Raw genomic sequence first — 24,088 nt, 5'->3', positions numbered from 1 at the left:
CTAAAAAAATCACATGCATTCAGATGGAACTCCAAAGCAGCACATTATTATCCATAACATCCACAACTTAACCATTTCAAGCAGTTGTGTGACTCCTCATCATGTCTCCAATGGAAAATACAACCTCTCACAACTCTGAGTGATTCCATGTGGTCCAGCATCTAACCCTTGGTGTTCTCTCATATTCCCTCTATGGTTACACTCTCTAATACCACCTAATCAGGAACAGGGATGCTTTCAAAAAGCTTTCACTGAGTCTTGTGAGCTGCACAGACACCAAATTCACTCTGTCATCAGTTATTCAGGCAGGGAGGATGGCTGGAAGATGTGACGGATGTCTGCAGGAAGCAGCGAGACTGAAAGGAAAGACGCTGATCGAGAGAGGAGAGAGGAGAGAGGCATGCTTCCATCTCATCTCCCCTCCTCCCTCAACCTCGCCTCAACTTTGCTCCACTTGTGGTGAGGATGGGACAGGACCAGCTGGCGGCAACATGCTAAACATCGCGTTAAACTACAAAACCAGACTATTAAACTTAGGCATGCTTTATCCTTGAATACGATTACATGGAGACTGCGAATGGATAATCCTTTGAAGCCTGATCAAAGAAAGTCTGAATTTTGAAGTGGGCTGCAGTGTGTGTTTACATGCAAAAGGAGTTGATACGGGTAGCTGTTTACATGACTACAGCATGTAATCCAGTTAGAGAATACCCTGCGTCTTGTCACGAGGAGTTATGTTTGTTTCTGTTAGCATGAAAAACAGCACAGATCAATGTGAGAGAGTCACACAGCTACTGTACCTGTGCACACTGCAACAAATTTTAAGTATTACATGCACATATGACATGATTTGGTGTAAATGTGGTGGATATGTGCAGGATTTCAGGGGGGATTTTTCCAACCTGCCATTCTTGTTACCTAATTTGAACATGAACATATAATTTTACCACAGAAATGTGATCCTTCAGTAGGTTCAACCACCATTTAGATATTTAGATATACATCATCAGTTTATATTCTTCGATATTGTAATGTGTGTAAACATCCCACAGAGTGAAATATACAACCTGAGACTCTCGTGCTTTATGATCCATTACAGTAAATGCAAAACACTATTTTGATGAACACGTCCCTGTTATTGCATAGTATTTGAGATATTTGGAAACATTTAAGTGGTTTTAAATAAGAAACCAGGTTTCTAAAATGGGCTGTAAGCTTTAAAGGCTGAATTCAGTTGATTTCGAGTGAGGAATGTCTTCCATTGTCAGAGACAAACTGATGTTGTTTGAAAAAGCTGCCAACTTGTCTCCTCGCCCACATCTTTCGATAAAATCTCATAAATAAAAACTCTGTCTATTGTTATTGCAGAGGGAGAAAAACTGTTTTCTTTGGGTTGTCTGTGCAAATATGTCACCGGTGTAGCACAGACATCTCCAGACTAAACACTGTGGCACACATAGGTTCTGGCCTCATGCTGCGGATCAGGATTTGCGTTTGGGTCTCTTTTGTTGCGCGTCCTCTGTTGGTCTGTCAAGCAGATGTGTTTTTGTCTTTGTCAGAGGCTGAAATAAAGCTGTGGCATGTAGCTAAGAAGGTAGAACGCGGCTTTGCCAGATTTAGGGGTTCAGTTCCCTACGTGTAAGTCATGGTCGAGCAGGATTACTCAAACATACCAGTACCGCTCCCTTATGGATGCCCACTGGAAACAGGCCTGGTCCTCATTCCTGGTTTGAAAAGCACTGCAGTCAACCATCACAAAGGCAGAGCTGCATCAGACATCCTACTGACACACTGACAAACAAACCTGAGTTCAAAACAACCGCTACAAAAGCAGGAGCTGTTGCAGATGTAGACTCCGCTGAGGTCCAACGTCGCAGTGTTTGCTGGAACCTGTTTGGTGAAGGAAAGACATGCTCTGGTGACTAATCAGCTGGGAGATGTTGTGGTTTTGTGCCACACTGAGGGCTGATTTTTCAGCTGCTCTGCCTTCAAGTGAAACAGATACGTAAAGGGTGATTTCAACGTGACTGCCACTGTAGCTGTTTGACTAATGTCCTGTTTGTGAACGGTGAATACCTAACAACAACGTGAGGATGAGGATATCCCCTTTTCCATCCTCTCATCCTCTTTGTTTGAGCCTTTTCATTGCAAAATGGTAGAAAGTTTGATCCACATCCAGTGCAAAGAGTCCGGGACAGTTTAGAACAGCACGTGAAGGTGAACATCTTGCTAAGACATCTTCACCATATTGGTGAGCTTCGTGGCTTCGTGGCTTATGATGTTAATTACCATCACTGATTCCCATCATGTGCGCCAGAAATGAAATGGATCACGTATGAACCAACAAAGGGAAGCAGAACATCAGAAAAAGCCAAACTGAAAGCTGGCTAAAGATTGGTGATGCTCTGTCGCCACACTGTGGTTAAAAGCATGAAGTACACCCTGTTTCATTTCCATTCATGGAGAGCTTTTGGGCGATTTTATGGTGAATTTAATGCATTCAGTTCTGACACACATGTATTTTGATTTTGAAAACCAGTTAAAAGAAGTAAGGCAAGCCAAGGCACAAGGTACTGATAAAGGTGATGTTGTCACCCAGTGGCAGAAGCACTCAAAACACATTTGATCCCAAGTTAAAGGAAACAAATAGCATTAGCAGTAAAATGAACTCAAGTGTCTAAAGTGAAAGAACTAATTTTAAAGAATAGTCCAAATGAAAGTGTTTGTTAAAATGGAAATCATATTATAAAAAACTGCATTTTTGCAATTAGGCAGTAAAAAAAAATTGATTCAGTTTGCTTGTAGCTTCACAGACAACGCTTGAAGGACTTGCATGTATAATTCACCTGTTTTTAAAGGCTCTGTGCACCTAAACAGGTGCTTTCGTTTCTGGCTGATTTGACCTCTGCACAGGTTGAGGGTGGCTGGAGCTGTGATGGGAGTTCACCAAACTCCATGTAAGAAATTACCCATTTTCATAAGAGACATTTTGACTTGTCATAGTGGGAAAAACACAAGTCTCACTAATAAAACTAATGATGGCTCTGTTCTATCCAAGTGCCCCAGAGCAATCATCATTAATTTCATTATATCTTACCTTGACATGTCAAACGTCCAGTTAAGTTCAGTCAAAATCACCTCTACCTGACTGTTGAACACAGTATGCTGCTGTAACAGCGTCCACTCCTCTGGTTTCAGGCTTTCCACCAGGATTTGCTCCCATTCAGCCATAAGAGCATGAGCGAGGTCCAGCACCAACACTGGGAGACTGGCTCAGGCTCACAGCTGGGGTTCATCCCAGAGGTGTTGGATGGGGCTGAGGTCAGGGCTCTGTGCACACCAGTCGAGTCCACATCAGACTGTGAAAAACATTTCTTTGTAATCTCACTTTGTCATGTTGAAACAGGAAAGGGCCACAAACGAGAGAGCACGCTGTAATCCAGAAGTTCAGTGCGCTGAGAGTTTCCCTGAGAGTGTGTGGACTTTAATAAACTTTAAGGCTGCGTTTTAATTCCTTACATTCAGAGCAAGTCATCACACCTAACGTATTATCTGGTATTTTAACCTCCTCCAGCTCTCCTGTAACATCCCTTGAATTTACTGGATATCAGTTTATTTTGTGGTGTCACTGTGTTTTTAAATCTTTGCCACAGGTAACTGTGTTTGTGGGACTCAACCGAATAAATGGATAATTCCTGTTGGTGATTCTGAAAGTTGAAGGTTTAAATGTAATTTTTCAGTTCAGTAACACTCTGATACGTGTTCTCTCTCTGCTCGTGAGGTGATTTCTGCACATTTAACCGTTGTCCTAATTTCTCCGAGCATCACGGTTTGTTTTTGGTGAGGGATTTCCTGGCTGGCTGTCTCACCATCGGCATATGCCTGCCCTGGATGATGCGCTTCCCTACCCAAGCATGACACAGTTCCTGGGCTGCAGAGCCGAGCCACGGGACGAGCCACGGGACAGAGACACGGCCAGCAAGCCGCGAGGACAGAGTCAGGCGAAGACGATGAGGATGAGGAGAGAAAACGCAATGAGATGCTGATGCTGTGACCGACAGAGGGATGTTCGTAGAGAAAGAAGGAAAATAAAGCTCTGCGGGTTGGAGAATGGTGACAGTGATGATGATGATGATGATGATGATGATGAGGATGATGGGGATGAGGATGTGAGGAGGGTGTGAGGACGGGACCGCTCGGAGGAGGATGCTCGGACGATCGGAGCGCTTCTCTGCTCAGTGCTGATCATCGTGCGGGTAAATCTCGGGTATCGCCGAGAGTTTAACGAAGCGCTATTCTGAGGAGGTGGGCCAAGTCCCGTGAGAGAGAGAGAGAGAGAGAGAGAGAGAGAGAGAGAGAGGGAGAGAGAGAGAGAGAGAGAGAGGACCTTCGGACTGGCTCATCTCTCTGGGATGTTGCTGTTGCTGCTGTCAGTGATGTGAAGCGACATTAAGGAGCTGATGAAAGGACTCCTGCTTTCCTGCATTTCTACATCTGTGCAGGTAAGCAGCTAATCTCTCTCTCTGTCTCTCTCTCTTTCTGTTTCTCTCTCTGTCTCTCTCTCCGCATCCGCACCTAAACTCTGTCTGCGGTGACCATAAAACTGCATATATACTACCGGTACGCTGAAACAGGGAGTTGTAGGGAGGTGTGGTTGTAGTTCCTGTCTTGGTTTCTCAGAGTGAGTCCATTACTTTCATAGTATTTTACCTCCTACAGTATCACAGTGATATTATGTAATATTCCAATGCAGGCACTGACAGGAGATTGTAAAGTGTGGCTCAAGTTAATTCAGTGGTGCCACTCAAATACAGTTTTTAAGTATCTGTACTTTCTATTTGACGCCACTTCCACTCCACTACATTTTATAGGAAAATGTAATTTGTTTACTCGATTTAATGTATCTCAGCTATAACTACTGGCTACCAAACTGTAAATAAAGTTGTTAAAGTTATCTCCACCTCGATCTGCTACAGCATGAAAACGCTGCTTATGCATGAATGCATCAATGATAGTAATCTACTAATTGATTTATAATTAAACTAATGAGAAAACCAGCTGCCTAATGACATCTTTTGCATTTTTAATTATATTTTAAGTACATTTTGCTGCTAATACTTTTATACTTTTACTTAAGGAACATTCTGAATGCAGGACTTTGCTTACTTTACACACTTGTAAATGAGTATTTCAGAATTTCTGCATTGCTCCTTTTAAGTCAATACTTCTTCCACCACTGGTGCAACCTGAATAAATGAGGGTAGATACATAAAAAATGCAGATGCACACAGGCCATGAGGCTTGAGTGAAGGCTTTGATGAGTATGAACTTTCCTGTGCAATCATTATGACACAGGAGGGAAACCAAAGCAGTAAACACAAAAAACAATGCACTGTGCGCTGCAGACAGGCTAACAAGAATGATAGTTGCATTGAATTATTATGCATCGTTTATGCACAGGAGATGTTAAAAACAGATTTTTGTAAGAGGAAATTTAAAAAAGCAGAAAGCAAATTTACAAGCAAGCAGCACAAACACACAGTGGGTCCCTGTTGTGGGTGAGTTATAGTGATTTTTGGATGGGCTCATCTCTCCCTCTCGCTCAGCTTTCCTCCCAGGCTTTCCTCCCACACACTCTAACTCTCTTGTTTCAGCAGTGAAGTACAGAAGCCTTACAACCCTACAGTAACAGTAACAGCGCAGAGAGGAACGCTGGCCAAGTGTGTTCATATCACTCAGATCAGCACGCATGTGATCCGCTAAAGGGCTGAAGTTACGTAAAAGTGATTTGGACCTTTCAAAGAGAGGAAATCCAAACAGGTGCAGGTGAAGCCACATGGGTCAAGATAAAAAGCAGAACACAAGAACTGAACAGAGACAAAAATACGCAACGAAAAATCAAATATTCCCTCGATACAGCAGTGTGATCATCTGTGTTGTTGTGTTAAAAGCCGTGTTGTTTTAATACGTGTGACTTCTTCAGGGACGGAGGTGGACAGCTTGATCTAAAGAGCCTCGCAGTGTCAGGGCTGCACAGTCTTAATGCTGCGCTCCCCAGAGGGTATCAAAGCCCCTCCGTGGGTTATCTAAGTGGCTTCCTCTCTCCACTCAGCTATGAAGGTCAACGCTGCAAAAAGCCCTTTGACTTTAGTCTGACACTTACAGATTTATGCAACATGTTTGACTCTTTAAAGTCAGATCCAATAAGCTAAAACTGGATACATGACTGAGATGTGGCTTTTAGAGCAAGCATATAATGCAGTTTTTATCTGTCAGTGTAAATAATGTAGCAGTACTCGTAGCAGGCATCACTCTGTTTGCAGTCATGTTTTCAGGAAATTACAGGAATAAAATTACACAGGGTGGGAGAAAAGAAAGAGAAAGGGAAGTCTGAAATTACACTGATAGCAATGATAGCCAAAAGCGTAAAGAAAAAGACGCAGATTGTAAAAGAAATGTGAATGTTTATTTAAAAAAACAGCAAAAAAATGTTACAAAACACATTTAAGTACTCAGAAATACTTTAAGTACAGTACAGTAAATGCAGATTGCGTGAAAACCTCATAACAAGGGATGAGCACTGCGCACCACGAGGGCCTAACCCCTGACCGTCTCACTGTGGGGTCGACTCTGTGACCCGGCTGTCATGGGATTTTAACCCCCGGGCTTTCAGCGATGGCACGGACGCTCTAACCACGGGCCCTGCCTGCCTGGCTACAAACACTAGTCAGTGTGAGATTGGTGCCATTGCCAGGACTGACAGGCTGAATGGATGACAGGGCTGTGTGGGCCAAATAGACTGTCAGGGAGAGCTGGGAGGAGATGGATGAGAGGAGGGAGAGAGGGACACAGAGAGAGAGAGAGAGAGAGAGAGAGAGAGAGAGAGAGAGAGAGAGAGAGAGAGGGACACAGAGAGAGAGAGGGACACAGAGAGAGAGAGGGACACAGAGAGAGAGAGAGAGAGAGAGAGAGAGAGAGAGAGAGAGAGAGAGGGACACACAGAGAGAGAGAGAGAGAGAGAGAGAGAGAGAGAGAGAGAGAGAGAGAGAGAGGGGGACACAGAGAGAGAGAGAGAGAGAGAGAGAGAGAGAGAGAGAGGGACACAGAGAGAGAGAGAGAGAGAGAGAGAGAGAGAGAGAGAGAGAGAGAGAGAGGGACACAGAGAGAGAGAGAGAGAGAGAGAGAGAGAGAGAGAGAGAGAGAATCAGAGAGAGGGAATACCAGGAAGAAAGATGAAGAAATGAAGAAATGATGGAGTGCTGTTATGGCTACAGGCAATACCTGACTCCCTCAGCTTCTCTCTCTCTGACGGGTCCTGTCCCTCACTCTCTCCCTCTTTTCACTCCCCATCATCGCCTGTTTTTGAGTATTACAAGCTCTGCACAGTATCTGGAGCTGTTTTACTACCAGCGCTCGTGTAACACCTCAGGAATGTGTGCTGTTTTGTGGCAACTTGACAAGTTACTTAAATAAGAACGTCTTTTCATTCTTTCCCATCTCATTGAGTCCTCATGACAAAATGGGTTTTGGGACCTGCATGGATGAAAGAAACCAACACTGACTGTTGGTATAAATTAGGGTGTAGACTTCAAACTTCTGTTGGCCCAGCCTTCATAAACTGTTCCCGAGCCCATGTAGTCATATCCTTCATGCAATCATGTGTTCACAAAGTGGTGAACCTCGCTTCATCCTCGCTTTCATACCCAATCATGATACTATCACGTGTCACCAATGAGCCTGTTTACCTGTAAAATGTTCCAAACAGGTGTTTTTGGAGCGTTCCACATCTTTCCCAGTCTTTTCTTGCTCCGGTCTCAACGTGTTTGAAACTTGTTGCTGCATCATAGTTACAATAAGCAGACATTTACAAAAATCAGTGATGAGGTTAAACCATAAATACATCGTCTTTGTACTGTTCTCAGTTTGGTATATTGTGTTTTGGGTTGTACTTACAGAGAAAAGTGATTACTCTCATCTCATCCTCATCTGTCTGTGTTCTGCTTTGCCCAAACAATAATGTGCAGTCTTCTCTCCGGAAATGCGTTTTGCATGCAGACTAGCAGAATGTAAACTCTAAAGAAAGTACACTATTTGCTCTTCTCTTCCTGTCCAGTTAGGATTTTCACAAGCCTTTCATCTCCAACCAAACTCTCTCTAAGGACACTCATATGTGATTTTGAGAAACTGGCAGTAGGCTCCTGTTGGCAGCTATGCAAGTCTGTAGAGAAATGACATCATCTCCATTTTGAAACTGCATTCAAGTCTATAAAAACCTGAATCCTTCTGAACACCTTCTTCCTGGAAATGCATTAAATGGGATCATATGAATTTGTTTTTCCACTATATCAGTTTTTACTGTATATCAGAGCTGCGTGATGGAGGTTTTATTTTTTTTTTTAAATGTGTGTTTGCTTTGTGTTGTTTGTTTCAGTTCAGCCTTTTTGTCTCATCTGCACACTTTCCCTTCAATACTCCTTTTTATCCCTCATCATAAGTACGATTTTTACCCGAATTAGCTAGCTTGGTTAATAGAGGTTAAATAAAATAATTCCAACGTTCCTAAAAACTCCTAACTCAGGTTTATCCAGCGTCTCAGAAACAAGGGTTAGAGTGTAATTTCTTTGAGGCTCTCCCCGATAAAGCACATAAAACTTCAACCTTGTGTTTAAAACGAGGCTCAGTTTGTGGTGACAGTAATCAGCTTACGATGATGCTTCAATGCAGCAGCTGAAGGTCTGAAATTTGCCTTTAGAAAGCTTCTGTTGCAGGGATCCTCCTGCAGCGTGGAGCTGTGGCAGCACTTCCAAAAATATGGAAACAAAGAGCTGATGTTACTTCGTTATTCACCTCTAAACATTAAATTAATTTGTCGGAGTGCTTTCATATAAACCAATACAAGCAAATATGGCCTCTACATATATCTATATCTATATCTATATCTATACATTAGGTGACATGTGCAGTAATTCAGAAGCGGTGAGGTCTTGTTGTGTTATTGTGTTTCTTCTCTCGCTCACTCCTCTTGTTGTAGCTTCATTTCTTCCTGCACTGCACAGTCGGTTTGGAGTTGACACAAATCCTGTGAGTTCTGTTGTCTCTCTCTCGCTCACACACATATACACACAACAACCTGGTGTGTGTGTGTGTGTGTGTGTGTGTGTGTGTGTGTGTGTGTGTGTGTGAGGTAGAGAAGAGATGTAGTTCAGTCTAGCTGCCAGAGAGTGTTGACTGTAATATCTGTCTGTGTGAGCAGGGACAGTTATGTAACAACAAAGCAGAATGCATCGTAGGTTCACATGACTCACTCACACACACACAGACACACACACAGACACACACACACACACACTCACACACACACAGACACACACACACAGATATGCAGCCATGCTCCTGTACGCGCTCTGCCTCAGGACAGGAAGTGAGGGATTAAATCTTACACAGCATTCATGATTTATCAGAATTAGAGGAAGTGAGGCATGACATCTCATCGGCATGACTCGACAGTGACGGTGACAGAGCGTTTGACAGCTTGAAATGGCTTTATTCAGCTCAAATCTATTTATAAAGACCTCCATCGTATACAGTGTCTCAATGGGCTTTAATGGCCCACATCCGCAGTGGTTACTTACTGTAGGTGACGATCATTAAGAAGTCAAAGGCATTCATGAGAAAACGAGAAAAATCACCAACCGATAAATTAAAAATCAGAAGAGCTGTGTGTTAAAATCACATTACAAAAAAACATGACCAGGAAGTTAGAGATGTAAGAGAGAACCTGGATCTCAGATAAACTCCCCTAAACGAATAGATAAATACAACAATGGGACTATAATCCAGTAACAGACTCTAATACTAATGAAGTCCAATCAAATAAACCCACAAACACGTCCAGCGCTCATCGTGAGCACAGCTGACAGGTGCCTGTAGGTTGATGGGCGATCAGAGGACAGGGCAGCGTGGAGGATGTGCTGAGGACAACGTCAGCGCAGGCAACTTGATGTATAGTGGCAGAGCAGAGAGGTGTGAAAGACGGAGGAGGCCGCCGACTGATTCATGTTTAACTAAGCCCCATTAAACTCTGCATCATAGAAACCATGAGGTCAGCTGTAAAACAAACAGGTCATAAAGATGTTACGAACTGATATTAAACATCACATTCAAAGCAGCTTCTCTGACAGTTTGTTCCAGGAAGATTGTTTCATAGTGATTAAAGTGGGAAACCTTTATTTACGTGTGTGTTTATTTATATCTGTCTGTGATGTGTTCAGCTTATTCTGCTTTTCATAATGACAAGATTCATAACCAACATCATCATTATTTTCATTGTTATTATTCATTTTAGAAGTAGTAGTTTTAGTATGCAACAGTATAGTAAAGCAGTGTGTGTGTGTGTGTGTGTGTGTGTGTGTGTGTGTGTGTGTGTGGTTCAGGTATTGATTGGTACATTTGAACCCTGTGGCCATGTTCCGGAAAGAGCAATGAACACACACATACAAAGCGCGCACACACACACATATTCACACACAGGGTGGCGTGGGTGGCCACTTGACTGCGTCACACACACACACACACACACACACACACACACACACACACACACACACACACACACACAATGCCCGGGGCTTTATAAACAGCCGGGCTTGGAGGTTGTGACTCGCACATCAGTCTCTGCTCCCTCCCTCCCTTCCTCCCTGCCTCCCTCCCTCCCTCCTCTCAGCTTCTCCTCGCTCTTCATTTATTTCTCTCATTCTTCATCTACCTGCCTGCTGTTTGTTTTCCTTCCCTCTCTCTTCAGGCCTGCTCCACACATTGTCTTCTCTCACTAATGTGCTGATCTCCCTCTCTCTCTCTCTCCCTCTCTCTCTCTCTCTCTCCTTGTAGTTACATATATAGCAGCACTGTGTGGTAGAGACCAGTTGAAGTTGGCTTCCTGCCTGTTGAGATGTGCCAATAGGAAACACTGTGAACAGGGGTTCATGCTGATGAAATTGATCTGCTCAGGTAAGGAACAAGACTCGTTATTCTTCCTCCTCTTTTCGTTTTAATTAGTCTCCTGGTATTAAGTGTTATTTGTTCTGCACACACCAAGAGGGGGGGTGATTTGTACGTTGTAATGTGGGGTGAGGTGATGAGAGAAAGCTTCATCTGGGAATCATGTGGAAAACAAATATATAAGACAGCAAAGCAGAAAGATGTGTGTCTGTGTTTACAGTAATTTAACAATAAAGTTCAACATGAGATGAACCTGATGTTTATAATGACACAGTGAGAGCATACAGACTTATAAACAGGGGTGCACCCACCTAATACACCACATTTAAACCACATGTACTCTATTTACTGTATAAATACATCAATATAACCAAACATCCTGTTGTGATAAACTAACAGAATTACTGTCCAATAAAACTTCATAACTTTTACTTTACTTTAACACTTTAAATCTAAAGAAGGAAATGTCTGAATGACATATTCCAGATAATTACAGAAGGCAGAAGGGACGTAAACACAGATATGAGATAAATGTGTATAACCACTTGAAAGAGACTACACACTGCACTACGTGTTACAGTACTGGGCAGTCATGTACTACATTGAGAAGTATTTAAACTCTGAACTTTGTCAGTCTGGGTCATATTTGATGATGTTTGTGAAGCAAAACATATAGATTTAAAATAAGTGAATATCACCATCGATGAGTATCTGGCAATAAAAATGGTGTCATCAGCCTTTAAAATCACACATCAGTCAACCTTTGATTTCTAGAGAAGTTTTTCATTTCCTCTGAAATAATTCGGCCGAGAGCAGACGTCGTCGTGTCCCTCAGCTGTGTCCGCAGTATATTTAGATTCGCTGCTGTTGTGGGTATCCTTTGTTTATTTTCAGCTGGTTTGCAGGTTGAGCTTTTAAACTCCAGAGAACAAGGTAGACGTATTTATGGAAGCTTCCCTTCTCAATAAAAGATGAACCGCTGTCTTATGCAACGACTCCTGACCACACTGCAGGCAGGGAAGAGACGGAAGGAGGGACGACCAGATGGATGGATGGATGGACGGATGCATAACTGATATAGACGTGTGTGTTTCCTGTCACGACTGCCCTTTAAGAAAACTGTCAATCCCACTTCCTCTTTCTTACTCCCATGCATCTCTCAGGCGTCCTCCTATCGGGCTCTCTTTTCCTTCAGACACCCTCTTTATATCTGTTTCTCTTTCTCTCCACCTTTTATGTCTCTCCTCCCGACTCTTTCCCACTTTCTCTTCCCTTCTCTGATCTATTATTCACACCCCTCTCTGACTCTTTCTCTCTTTCCTTTGACACCTGGAATCCCTCCGTCCGCTGCAGGGCGTTTAGACCTCTACCAACAGTGCATCCCTCCCAGGAAAAGAAATAGAGTGATGAATAAAAGAACAGAGCGAAGAGACAGATAAAAAGCTTTGGTGTGGGCAGCTCTATAGATATGTCAAGGTATTTCTCCATCTGGCTTATTGTATAGGTTGACATTTTACACAGTCCTGTGCAATCCTTTGAAAAAGACTGGTTCCAGCAGTGTTAGATTCAGTAAGGACAAGATGTTAGACTATAGTGGAAAATGTAGTATTTTACCCTTTAGGTGTCACTCTTGTTGGATGGCAGCAGGTTATGATGGTCCAGAAGTTGTAACTAGCTGTGCCTTTCCCACATGCACCTTAGTTGCTTTTGAGTTTTTTTTTCTAAAATGCCTTTAAACAGCAGCACAAATATAATTTAGACAGACATATTTTAGTAAAATCATCTGTATTTTACTTTGACTTGAGCTTGATGATCTTAAAGACCTGAAGCCCTCTCCGGACAAAGAGCAGAAGAGGAGCAGATAAAGAGAAAGGCGTCACTTTTTATGGGATGAGAAACGATATTAAATTACCTTTTTTAATTTATTAGCAATCAAATAAAGGTAGGAAAGGTATAACCTAATTATTAGAAATCATTATGACTCATGCTGTCTCCATGTTTCCACACTGATGAGGTGGTTTCTTGAATTTGTTGAAATTTCAGTGGTGTAGCCACAGCAGGTTGTTGGTACGATGCTGTGCATGTGTGCCAGGTTGTTGCTTTGTGGTTGCAAGTGCTCCCATCTGGTACTTCAATCGATCTGCAGTAATAGTGTTATTTCAAATTAATTGAACGAAAGTCTTGAGGAGTAATGAAGTGAATTTATTTGACATATCGTGCACAACAGGAAGGTGAGGAAGGGGCTCCGTAGTGACTTACAGAAATATAATGCATGGAGTCTAGTGGTGGTGGTGAAAGAACAGGAAGTGGAGAGCTGGATAGGCGTGATGTGGAGCAGGATTTCTGATGGGAGCAGTGCATAGACCCACGGACAGCTGGCTCTGATGACAGCTGGAGGGGAATGGGGTGAAGGTAAGTCGTATTGATCGGACACTGAAATGACAGCAGCAGAGACAGTTTTAGGGTTTGACAGCAACGAGACAAATGGCTTACAGAAGTCGTGGCACAATCTGGGACAATACGCCATCAGTCAGCTGACATGCAGAACAATGACTCCCACCAAGCTGCTGAAGGTCATTTCTCTCCAACTTTAATCAAGATGCTTAACACAACCAAACCTAAACCGGAGAGATCAGAAAACACTCGTTTGAGTCGCTTTTGAAGCATCATGTGGGTCATTTTGAAAGACGCGACCTATTTCTACATTTAAATGTAAAAGTGCAGCTGGAAAGAGAGCGAGAAAGTGACAGTGAGGTCGTCCCTGAGATCACAAAAGTTTCCTTTAAATGTTCCTTTAAAAGTGTTTTTTCATCTCGACATCCAGTTTTTAGTGAAGCTTTCGGAGCTCCATAACACATTAATAACTCCCTTCAGTGTTGGCTCCACACAATGTTTGTCCGCACGATCTTGAACAGATGTGGTTCAAATGCCTATAACACTTTTATCACAACATTTGCTGTTATTATACGGCAGTCAAACTGCTCCACCGATCAAGCTCGTGATCACCAACAGGACAGTATGATCGCCCACCTGGAGCGAGCCTGTGGTTAAGAACTTTTCCCAGATAAACGAGGGTTCTGAAAACTTTATCCTGACCCACCTTTGGGTGCTTTTGCAGCGTGTAAAGGAGGCCGATGTGTCCCACATGGCAGCTGTTTGTGCCTCAGGGTTGCTGCTGCTGTGCCCCAGAGAAGGACATTTAGTCCCCAACTGCCAACATAAACATTCACATCTGTCTTCATATTTGGAAGAGAGGCAAAGTCATTGAGTGATAGAAAAACAGTTTTATTTACAGACAGAGAACGACTGAAAGTAAAGTGAGCTTTTCCACATATTTCCTCACATGCATTCAGTCTTTTTAGGCAAATTGCTGTTAAAACCACTGTTATCCTGTGATGTAACGGAGTCATAAAAAGTTACAGATTGATTCGCATTTGTGTGCTTGCCATGTGCAAAATAATTGCATATTTGTGTGTGTATGTGTGTGTGTGTGTGTGTGTGTGTGTGCATGCTCATGTCCCTCCCTGCCATATCATTACAAAAGATAAAGGCTAAACACAATCTGCATATTAGTGCGCTGGCGTGTGTGTGCATCAGATGAGGGCAGATCTGAAATGGAATCTCCCTCTGTTCCCCCTCGCTGCACACATCTTCCATCCATCTATCAGCGCTGCGCCACAACGCTTCGCCTTCCCGCCACCGAGCCATCAATCATCACATTCCCATGCTTTATGGAAATGGGAGGGAAAAGCTTCATTTAATGGCATTTTACCTTCTATCACATCCACCTATCTCTCTTTGTCCGTCCGTCCGCCCTTCCATCTACGCTCGCGTCCAATCTAGTCACAGTGTAAGGTCGTTTATTTAAATCTATTTAAATGGATATGAGGCGCGTGCATATGCAGCGAGATTTCACGGCCCAGCAGGTCAGCAAATATCAAAGGCTGTTCCACCTCACCAAGCCCCCATCAGGGCCCATTGATACTAATAACAATAATAATAATAATAATAATACTCTCCACAGGTAGTCAAATTTGTGTGAATGTGTCTGCAATTAGAGAAAAATTCCAATCTATCTATCAATCTATCAATCTATCTATCTATCTATCTGTCTATCTATCTATCTATCTGTCTATCTATCTATCTATCTATCTATCTATCTATCTATCTATCTATCTATCTATCTATCTATCCAGAATAAAACATCTGAATAAGCAGGGGAGAGAGTTAATGAGGCATGGGTGAAATAAAAGAAAGGAAGTGTGAGCTATACATGAAACAAGGAAAGCAGCGGACAGGAGCAAGGTGCAGCATAGGAAGCGAAATGGGTGTCGGGGGGAAACGGCATCACTCTCGAGGGGAAGTCGGGGAAAGGAGAGGAGCGGAGAGAGAAATTGAGGGAGGTGGCTTGGAACGTTTGAGAGAATAAGAAAAGGGGGAGAGCGCGAGAGGAGGGGACAGGAAGGAGAAGTGAAGGGTAAATGTCTTTGCTAATGTCTTTGGTGCCAGTATTGACTAACGCTGGCTCCCTTTGACTTCGGTACACTCGCTGCATTCTCCTCCTCAGTTCATTAGCTCTGTCATTTGGTAATGGACGTATTGGCTCAGCTGTTCAGTGTCACCATGGATGGATGGATGGATATGTAGAGGATCAAACATTCAAGGACCACAGCACCTCAGCTTATTTACTACAAAACTGCATGTAGTACTATTTCGATTGATGGAGGGGTTTTCATTCCTTCCAGGGAGCACTAGCTTTAGTTGAAACCTAGCAGCTAGCCGTCACTCAATGCCTTAATTTTTGCATAACTTTAAGACTTAATATAATTTCAGTGAGTGAGTTATATATAAAAATTCACCCCCATACAATTGTCATGGATGAGGAAATTAGCTAGAAAGACAACAACAGTTTTTTGTACCAGGCTGTAAACATATTTATTTCTGCTGCAAATCTGGGCATTTTAATATGAGGGTCTAAGGGGATTGATTCGCTTTTGGAGCCAGCCTCAACTGCCCATTGAAGGAACTGCAGTTTTTGCCTCTTTGCGTTAGCTTTTTTAGCTCCAGAGGTTCCTCAAAACAGGATTTATGTCCAACACTGTGCTGCCAGCGCAGGAAGCAGCCTGCAACCTGCCCCATGCCCCGATGCACAAAGTGAGGTCTGGTGGGAAGATTTCTGACTTTGATGCATGAGACCAGTTCACATCCTGTCATAGACCAGAAATTAACATTTGTTTTTTAATTCACCATAACCAAGATTTTTGCCCATTCATGACCAATTGCAGCTGCAATGTGCAGATATTGCAGACTGCTTCTTGACGGTGAGGCAGTTAACCTGCTCAGGCCACACAGAAGAGCACAATCCCTGCCTCACTCATCTGTTTGAGCTGCTCCAGAGGTAACTCCAGTCCCATAGTGGTTAAAAAAGTAGAGTAAAACTGATTATATGAACATGATTTCTATGGACACTGAACAGAAGTGACTGCCTGGAGGTCGGAAATCCAGCCAAAAATGAGAAATGAGAAAAGTAGATAAAATGTGCATTACGCTTGGTGCGTTCCCTCTGAATTAATCAGTAATCCGCAAACTGATGAATGGAAATGGGAGAATAAAAAGTGAACACCTTTAATATTTAATCAGCTCTTTAATGAGAATAAGATGGAAATGGATGGACGGGCAGATTGAGAGCTGATGGATGTATTGTTCCAAATCAAAGGAAAGATGGAACTGGTTTGGTTACAAACATCAATCAGTGTGAGGATGGATGGACAGACTGGCTGTTTACAATCCTGCAAATGCAATAATTTCATCTACAACATGTTATGCAACACGTGCAATCCGTAAATGTGTGTGTTTGTGTGTGTGTGTGCAGAGGGGAGACGGCTACAAAGAGGGGTGTGTCCCGCAGCTGTGTTAACATGATTAAACATTGCTTCTTCCTCCGCCTCTACAGCTCTGTATCATCTTCTCCTCCACCCTTTTCTCACCGATCATTATCCCCGACACGGCAATTCTAAGAAAGAAAGAGAGGGATGGGTGAGCTAAAGGGCAAGAGCCTCACAGGGAATCACACATAGAAAGGCAAAGACCGAGGTGAGGAGGGTCACGCAGAGGAAGAGATCACGGTCTTATAATTCAAAAGGGAGAGGTCTGTCTGAAACAGACCTCTGTAATATGATGTTATGACTGTTTTGGCTTCCGCTCATCAGGCTGCTCCAGTTGCCACGAGCCACCGGCCCTCGCTGGATTGGGCGTAATCCTCCTTCAGTGACCCAGCAGACGAACAGAAACACTTTCAGGCAGATTGGTCTGATCGCTTGGCAGAAACAGACAGATTTTCAACAAATCAGTCTGAGGCGCCGCGTGTGGGGGATCCTTCAGCGTTACAGGATGGACTCACGGACAGATTTCCAATTTGAAACAGACTCCACGATGCTGTAAAAGATGGTGTCCGCGGTGTCTTACGTGAAGTCGTTTGCTGAGGTTGGGGCGTGTGGCTGCCTGTCAAACCCTCAGTGGACACCTCTGCCTCCACGCCTTCATTCAAATGTCAAAACAATTTCACAGCTCTTAACTGTCTCGTTAGACCAGAAAGGTGATGATGTCGTTAGAGAGATTATTGTCTGACAGGAAAAGCATCAGACATATTGTCAAAAGGCTGTTCGCCGCTCCGTCTTTTGTCTTAAAGTGACCACATGAGTTTGACAGCAGGTTTATAGGTTTTATAGTAACTGCTAAAAGAGTGTACTAGGATGATTAGCATGTTGTATGTACTGCACAGGATCAGTATGCTGATTTGGGACATGGCAAAAGTCTTTTCCCTTGTTGACTGGTGTTGATCCCAGCATGCATTTCGGGGCAGCTCTGCCTTTTCATGCGCAGAGACAGAGCAGAAATGTAAACCAAAATGGAGTTTTGGTTTACTGCTTTTTGCCATCTTTTCATCTGTTTTTGAAAAAGGAGCAACAAGGCGAGCCTCAAAGGAGATGAAGGGACAAACAAGAGTGATCTCTTCAGCTGTGTATGACAGGCTGAGACACCTGTCAATCAAAGTTATAATGTCCACAACGGAAAAAGAAATGACAAAAATGAAAAACAGAATAATGTTGTTTCAAGTTTACTTTCTTCAGCTGTTATTTGCAGCGTCTGAACAAACCCATAAACTGTTTTATCGTTAGATAAAAAAGACATATTCTGATCCATCCGCCCAGTGGCTCTGTGAGGTGAGGAGGAGGAGGAGGAGGAGGAGGAGGAGGAGGAGGAGGAGGACAGGTGTTGTGACTTGTAGAGAGGTGAGATGGCAGCGACAGGAAATTAGTCACATTGTGGCCAAATACATCTGAGCCGCAGACTCTGTGGTGTCTGCGGCAGTAATCACAGCGTGGCCCCGGTGGAAATGGTCAAGTGTGTACATGTATGGGGACACACATCCTCTTGTGCTGTGTGTGCATTCAGTATGTGTGTATCTGCAGAGTGCGTGTGTGCGACAGTAGATGGTATTTTCTGCGCTGCTGAAGGCTTGATTGACCAATCACAGCTGGATTTAAAGTGCTCCCTGACCATTTGGACTTGAATCTATGAAGCTCACTCACCCGCCATATTGACTTTTCGTGGGCATTGGCCAATCATAACTTGATCTGCAGTGTTTATTGATCAATCAAAGCCAGATTTACAGAGATCACTGACCAATTACAGAAAGATATAGTGCAGTCATTGCCAGGATCTATTCTGGGCTCGGTTTGTGCCACAGAGATGCCACACTGAGTTTCTATTATCTATTTGTGCACTTTTTAAAAATAGAAATACACATTTTTAGAGCTAATTTATTTATGCAGGATTTTCTGAAACTGTGTATTGACACATTAAGACTTCCAGTAATCCTCTCAGGCTTCCTGCTCATTAAAACATTTCTGCTCCTTCTTCCTGTCAAACCCACGCCACCAACAGCTGCAAGTAGGTTTCACTACAACTAGCTAACTAAGAATCGGTTCAGATCTGCTTTCTAGCTGTCCCCCACAGATTAACTCACATGTAAGCAAGAAAGCAGAATCTCAGACGCCAGGAGTGAACCTCTCCCTCTTCCTATCCAGACAAAATAGTACATGTGCACACTGACTTGTTTATCACTCTCTCTGCATCTACTGTGTGCATCCAGCTATCCTGTGTACCTGCTGGCTAAGCAGATATAAAATATACAGAACAGTTAGAGCATCATAGAATGTGACAACGCTGCACTGGAAACCTAATTCTGCTGCATCACGCTTCCCATAATTCATGAGCGGTGATGTCATCAGAATTAGGCCTGATTAGCAGGTCAGCGGCTGTTTTATGGAGATAAACGAGCCCAACGAGCGACCACAACAATAACGACGAGCGATGGTCGGAGCTGAACGAGTGAGGAAAAGAGGCGGATGATTAAACGAGGGGAACGGAGGAATGTGGGCCAGCAGGGTGTGATAATCTGTCTCTCTGCCATCCATCTATCCCACATGGGAGAGAGAGAGAGGGAGAGAGAGAGAGAGAGAGAGAGAGAGAGAGAGAGAGAGATTAAGGGGATGTATGATGTATTCTGACCCATATTCGTGCACACAGTGATGTGTTGTGACCCACATACTACCTCATCTAAATGCACTTCCTAATTTGATACTGATATGTGTATGAGCGAGTGCGCGTGTGCTTCGCATTAAGAATGAATGCACCATTGTACCTTGCGGACCGCTGCAGTATGATAATATTGCAGGTTAACCCACATTGCAGATCGATGCCATTAAACTTTGACGTTTTGCTGTTAGAGCATCCTGGCAGCTCAGTGGATGACAGTGACTATCATTTAGCTTTTTACTGAATGTGAGAGCTGTTTAATTCGGACAGATGCTTTCATCCACAACCACAAAGGGTGCAGCTAAAATCAGGGGTGGCTTTACAAACTCTTCAATCAAGGCTGGGGCACAGATTTGAAGAAAGGTTTTGGTTAAATGAGACTCACATTTAAAGGTCCTTGCTAACAATTAACTGTACATTTAGCCTTTAACCAGCAACGACTTCCTGATTCAGGCCTGAAACTTTTGCACTTTTCTGGCACTTCATGCTTTCTTTGTACTTTGTGTTATTACTATTATCTAGTGGTTTAATTCTTTATTTTTTTTTTAGCTTGTTTTATGCATTCTCCTTACTTTCATCCTTTTTTTTTTTAATATATAATTCAAGTGGGTTTTATTCTCCATCTTGCTTTACACTAATGTTCTATCCCTGTTTTTATGTTCTATGTCCTTTTTTTGTGAAGCATGCTTTCTTGTATGAAAGATGCTGTACAGATAAAGTTTATTATCATTATTATATGTGATAGTATTCTATATATCGTAATAGTTGCATTGTTTATTCTGTGTAATGAATGAATGCCAAATAAACAACTACAATATTCATATTAATATTTTGATATGAAATAATATCCATCATTGTTTTGCGTCTCTTCATGGTCATTTTGTGTGTCTAGCATCCATGATAGTAATTGTATTTTTTTATCTCTTGTCTTGTCGTTGGATAAATCTTATCTTATAGTATCTTATGTTCTCTTATCTACAGTACATCAAAACGAACAGTTGCTGAACATCCAGCAGCCGAATGTTTATATGATCACATGTGCCATCGTTAAGACAGACAGAGAAAGGGGGAAAAAATGACAGCGGGCTCTATTTGCAGTCGTAGGAGGACGATGCTTTGCTGTCTGTCACCTATGATTTAACTCCACGACGTGCAACTTTTCGCCAGCAGTCAGCAAAGTGCGTGGCGCGTCTCGCCCTCTCCGTTGTCACTCGCTTCATACCGCTGCACCTGTCACTCATCTCGTTGAGCTGTCAACCTTGAAACAGCACCAGGCCTGAGGTTGAGGGAACCACTGTGTGTAAAGCTTCCAGAAACAAACCGCGAACACATCTGCAGTCACAGACTTACAAGGTCTTCTGAATATGTCTTCTGTTTCAATGACACCGCCGAGGGGGGGCACGACCGGAAACTAGAATCATCCTCGCTGTGATTCCCTCCTGTAGTGTTTCTCTTCATCTCTTTGCGGTCATCATTAGATAACAATGTGTGTGTGTCTGAAACAGGCTTAGAATTTGGTGGCTATGTGTCAGACTGGCAGCATTGTGTGCGATGATGTTTGGAGGGTTTAGTCTTTGACACACTTATGACTTTCTTTGCTGACGCATTCTTGAGTTGGGAGTGAACGTGAGCTTCCCAGTGACATCAGTTTTTGGTGTGCTTACAGGTGCAGCAGAGCACACTTAAGAGATGAAACAGTATGAAAACATTCAGCCTGCGAGGGCAGTGAAAGGCTGATTCTCAGCCTGGTGTTGAGCTGCTCTTTAAAGCAGAGGAGGATATTTCGGCCCCAACATGATGGTTTTTAATGGCCAGTGTCCTCCGTCCTCCAACAACAAAGACCTCCTGGCATCGGTTCAATACAACAACAGGAAGGATCAGAGAGAGAAAAGCAAGGGGAGCAGCAAGACAGCGGTGAGAGACAGCGAGGCAGGAGGATGTGCGTGTGAGAGAGGGACTCTCTCTTTGAGCCCCCTGTTGTCCTTTGACCAGGCGGCAGGAAGGTTGAGGCTTTTCCAGCACACTGCACAAGTGAAGAGATAACATCTGTCACTTTATGTCACAGCCACAACTACATTCTCTGCAAATAAAGATACACTGCAGCTCCCACTGTAAAGGCGGACACTTCAGGGATCCTTAGACAGATGCTAAGGGGAGGATTTTGATATTTTTAAGATGAAAGGGGGATATGTTGGTGAGATCAGAGCTGGGCATCGCTGAGTTAAATTAGATTCATTTTGAGGCAGTGACAATATGACACCCAAGATTTGGTGCTTACACTAAAAAATGGTATTTACATATTTTTTCCATCTGTCAAATATTTGATTCTCTTGCAGACCATGACTGTGCAGTAGCGCCTCCCGGCCTGTACTTCCAGGCACACTTGTTCAATAGACACAGTCTTGTTTTACTCAAGTCTTTCTGAAAGGGGTATTTTTAGTGTGAGGTCTGCTCATGTGTCAGAAAAGGAGGAACGACATTGTTTGTGGTGGAATGTCTATGGCATCCCGAGGGGCTCAGAGACTGGAGGTCATCCTGCTGCTTCTGATGCCGAACGCACACTAAAAAACATGCATGGAGGAAACACAACGTATTTCCTCATCAGCACACTCATAGACCTGAAGAACCACTATGGAAGCAATCAGTGTTCTTGTTGAGCTGTCATTTGATCATTCTCCTGCAGCTCTCCTCCTGCAGCCTCACATCAGCTTTTACAATCATCTTTCAGTTGTGATGCTAATAAATATGATATGTAATGGAGCAATAACAACTCCAGCTGAGAGGTTAATTAGTGCTGGTGTTGTCAGGTGGCTCAGGTTGGTCTGAAGGGTTTCAGAAAACAAGAAAACAGAGAAGACCTACAGTCACGACTCAGGAGAGAGGACAGCCAGGTCCCAGCACTGTCCCTGTAGAGCTGGATGTGATAAGTCTGCAGCAGCACGCACAGTAAATCATCTCAAGTCTACCAAACAATGAACAGAATTTGGAGGACCTAAAGACAAGCAGTGCCAACTTTCCATACTTGAATGCAGACAAAAAAATCCCGTCCTCACAGCAGTTTGTTGATTCATGGCCTTCTGTCTGATTAGCAAAGAAACAATGTGCGGTACACAGAAGTTCTTGGCCCCGTTACAGACAAAACAAAGCAGGCGGCCGGTCCAACCGGCCAATCAGACACTGAGCCTGGGCCCTGCTTCAAGGCTGTAAAAAGAAAACACTTGTAAGAAATATAACTGACGCGATCCTGACGTCCTTTTATCAACATGATTTTTTATTCGGTGATCGTAGACGGAGCAGTCAGCCAATCAGAGGGTGCGTCAAACTGTCATCATAATAAAGAAATTTACAGCAATCGAATGGTGAGATGTTGAAAGGAGACAAAACTCAGCATCTGATAAAAAGATGCTGATCAGGAATACAAACGTATAAAGTATAATGGTCTTAGTTTATTACCCTCCTGCTGAGCTCGACATGTTTTTAAAGATATGTTTATGCTTCAGTGCCTTTGACGCTCCCCTTTGACTATCCATATCCCAGTTTTAGAGCAACAATTAAGAATATTATCACATATCTAAATGTTATTGAGCAGTAAATATAATAATGATGCACCAGAAGGAGCATAATGGGTGTCCATAACATTTCTTTTATCAAAGCCAATCTCCTACATGCTTTGAAGAGGTTCATCAGTGGAATATTCCTTTACAGCTTTGTTTGCTTCGGGCCCTGAAAGATCCAGATGAGAAAGAAGAAGCACAGAAGAAGAGACACAGCGATTAGAGGACAAAGCTGAGCAACACCAAATCCATTACAGTGGTTAGATTAGAAATCTGTATTCATGCTGCTGTTGTTTAAATTCTATTTCAAAAACATCATTTTCCCTTCTCAGGAATGAAAAACCATGTTTTAATCCTCCGCTGCATGCTAAAAGTTTGAGGAATGGCTGCCCGCTGTGGCGGAGATGTTTTCAATACCACTTAGGCTGATTGGTTTAAAAATCCAGCTGTGTGGTCAGAGACTTGCAATGATGTTAATGCATCCTAATGAGCATCCCGGCGTAACCGCATTGATACTGATTGTTATGTGCAACCAGCTTAATTAGCCTTCAGTGTCAAATGTGATAAATGTTGTCCATTAGCTAATTAGTGTTTTAGGATTGGATTTGACTCACTTTAAAACAGCGTTCACAGTCACCTCATATTACCGGATGCACCACATTTCCACCTGGTGCTGCTGCTTTGTTATATCAACCTTTGAAATGATTAACTTTCATTTAAAGCTGCAGCGTTTTGTCAGTTATTGAGGAAAACACTGAGAGATTTGGTTAGAGAGAGCAAGTTATATCACCTTGGAAACAACAACTCTTCCTTCAGCCCATATAGTAAAAAAAAAAAAAAAAAACACAGCGAATGCCGAGTGAATGAGAGTTACAACAAATAGGTGACTGAAGGTCAGTGAATCAGATCAGCTTCCCAGCCCACACACACTCACG

General features: G+C 43.0%; 1 protein-coding gene across 1 annotated transcript in view; it reads left to right on the top strand.

The window, feature by feature from the left end:
- The first annotated feature begins 3,880 nt into the window (after positions 1 to 3,880).
- bean1 (brain expressed, associated with NEDD4, 1) overlaps positions 3,881 to 24,088 on the top strand; it is a 41,741-nt gene continuing 21,533 nt past the window's right edge. The window contains exons 1-2 of the mRNA XM_076743171.1: positions 3,881 to 4,502; positions 10,888 to 11,007. Coding sequence (XP_076599286.1) covers positions 10,983 to 11,007 — 25 coding nt within the window. The 5' untranslated portion in view covers positions 3,881 to 4,502; positions 10,888 to 10,982. The remainder of the gene's footprint in view (positions 4,503 to 10,887; positions 11,008 to 24,088) is intronic.

This window comes from Chaetodon auriga, chromosome 11, assembly GCF_051107435.1.
Source record: "Chaetodon auriga isolate fChaAug3 chromosome 11, fChaAug3.hap1, whole genome shotgun sequence".
In the NCBI taxonomy this organism is placed as follows: Eukaryota; Metazoa; Chordata; class Actinopteri; order Chaetodontiformes; family Chaetodontidae; genus Chaetodon; species Chaetodon auriga.
The sequence above is the reverse complement of the archived record's forward strand: the minus strand, read 5'-3'. Positions and strand labels throughout refer to the sequence as shown.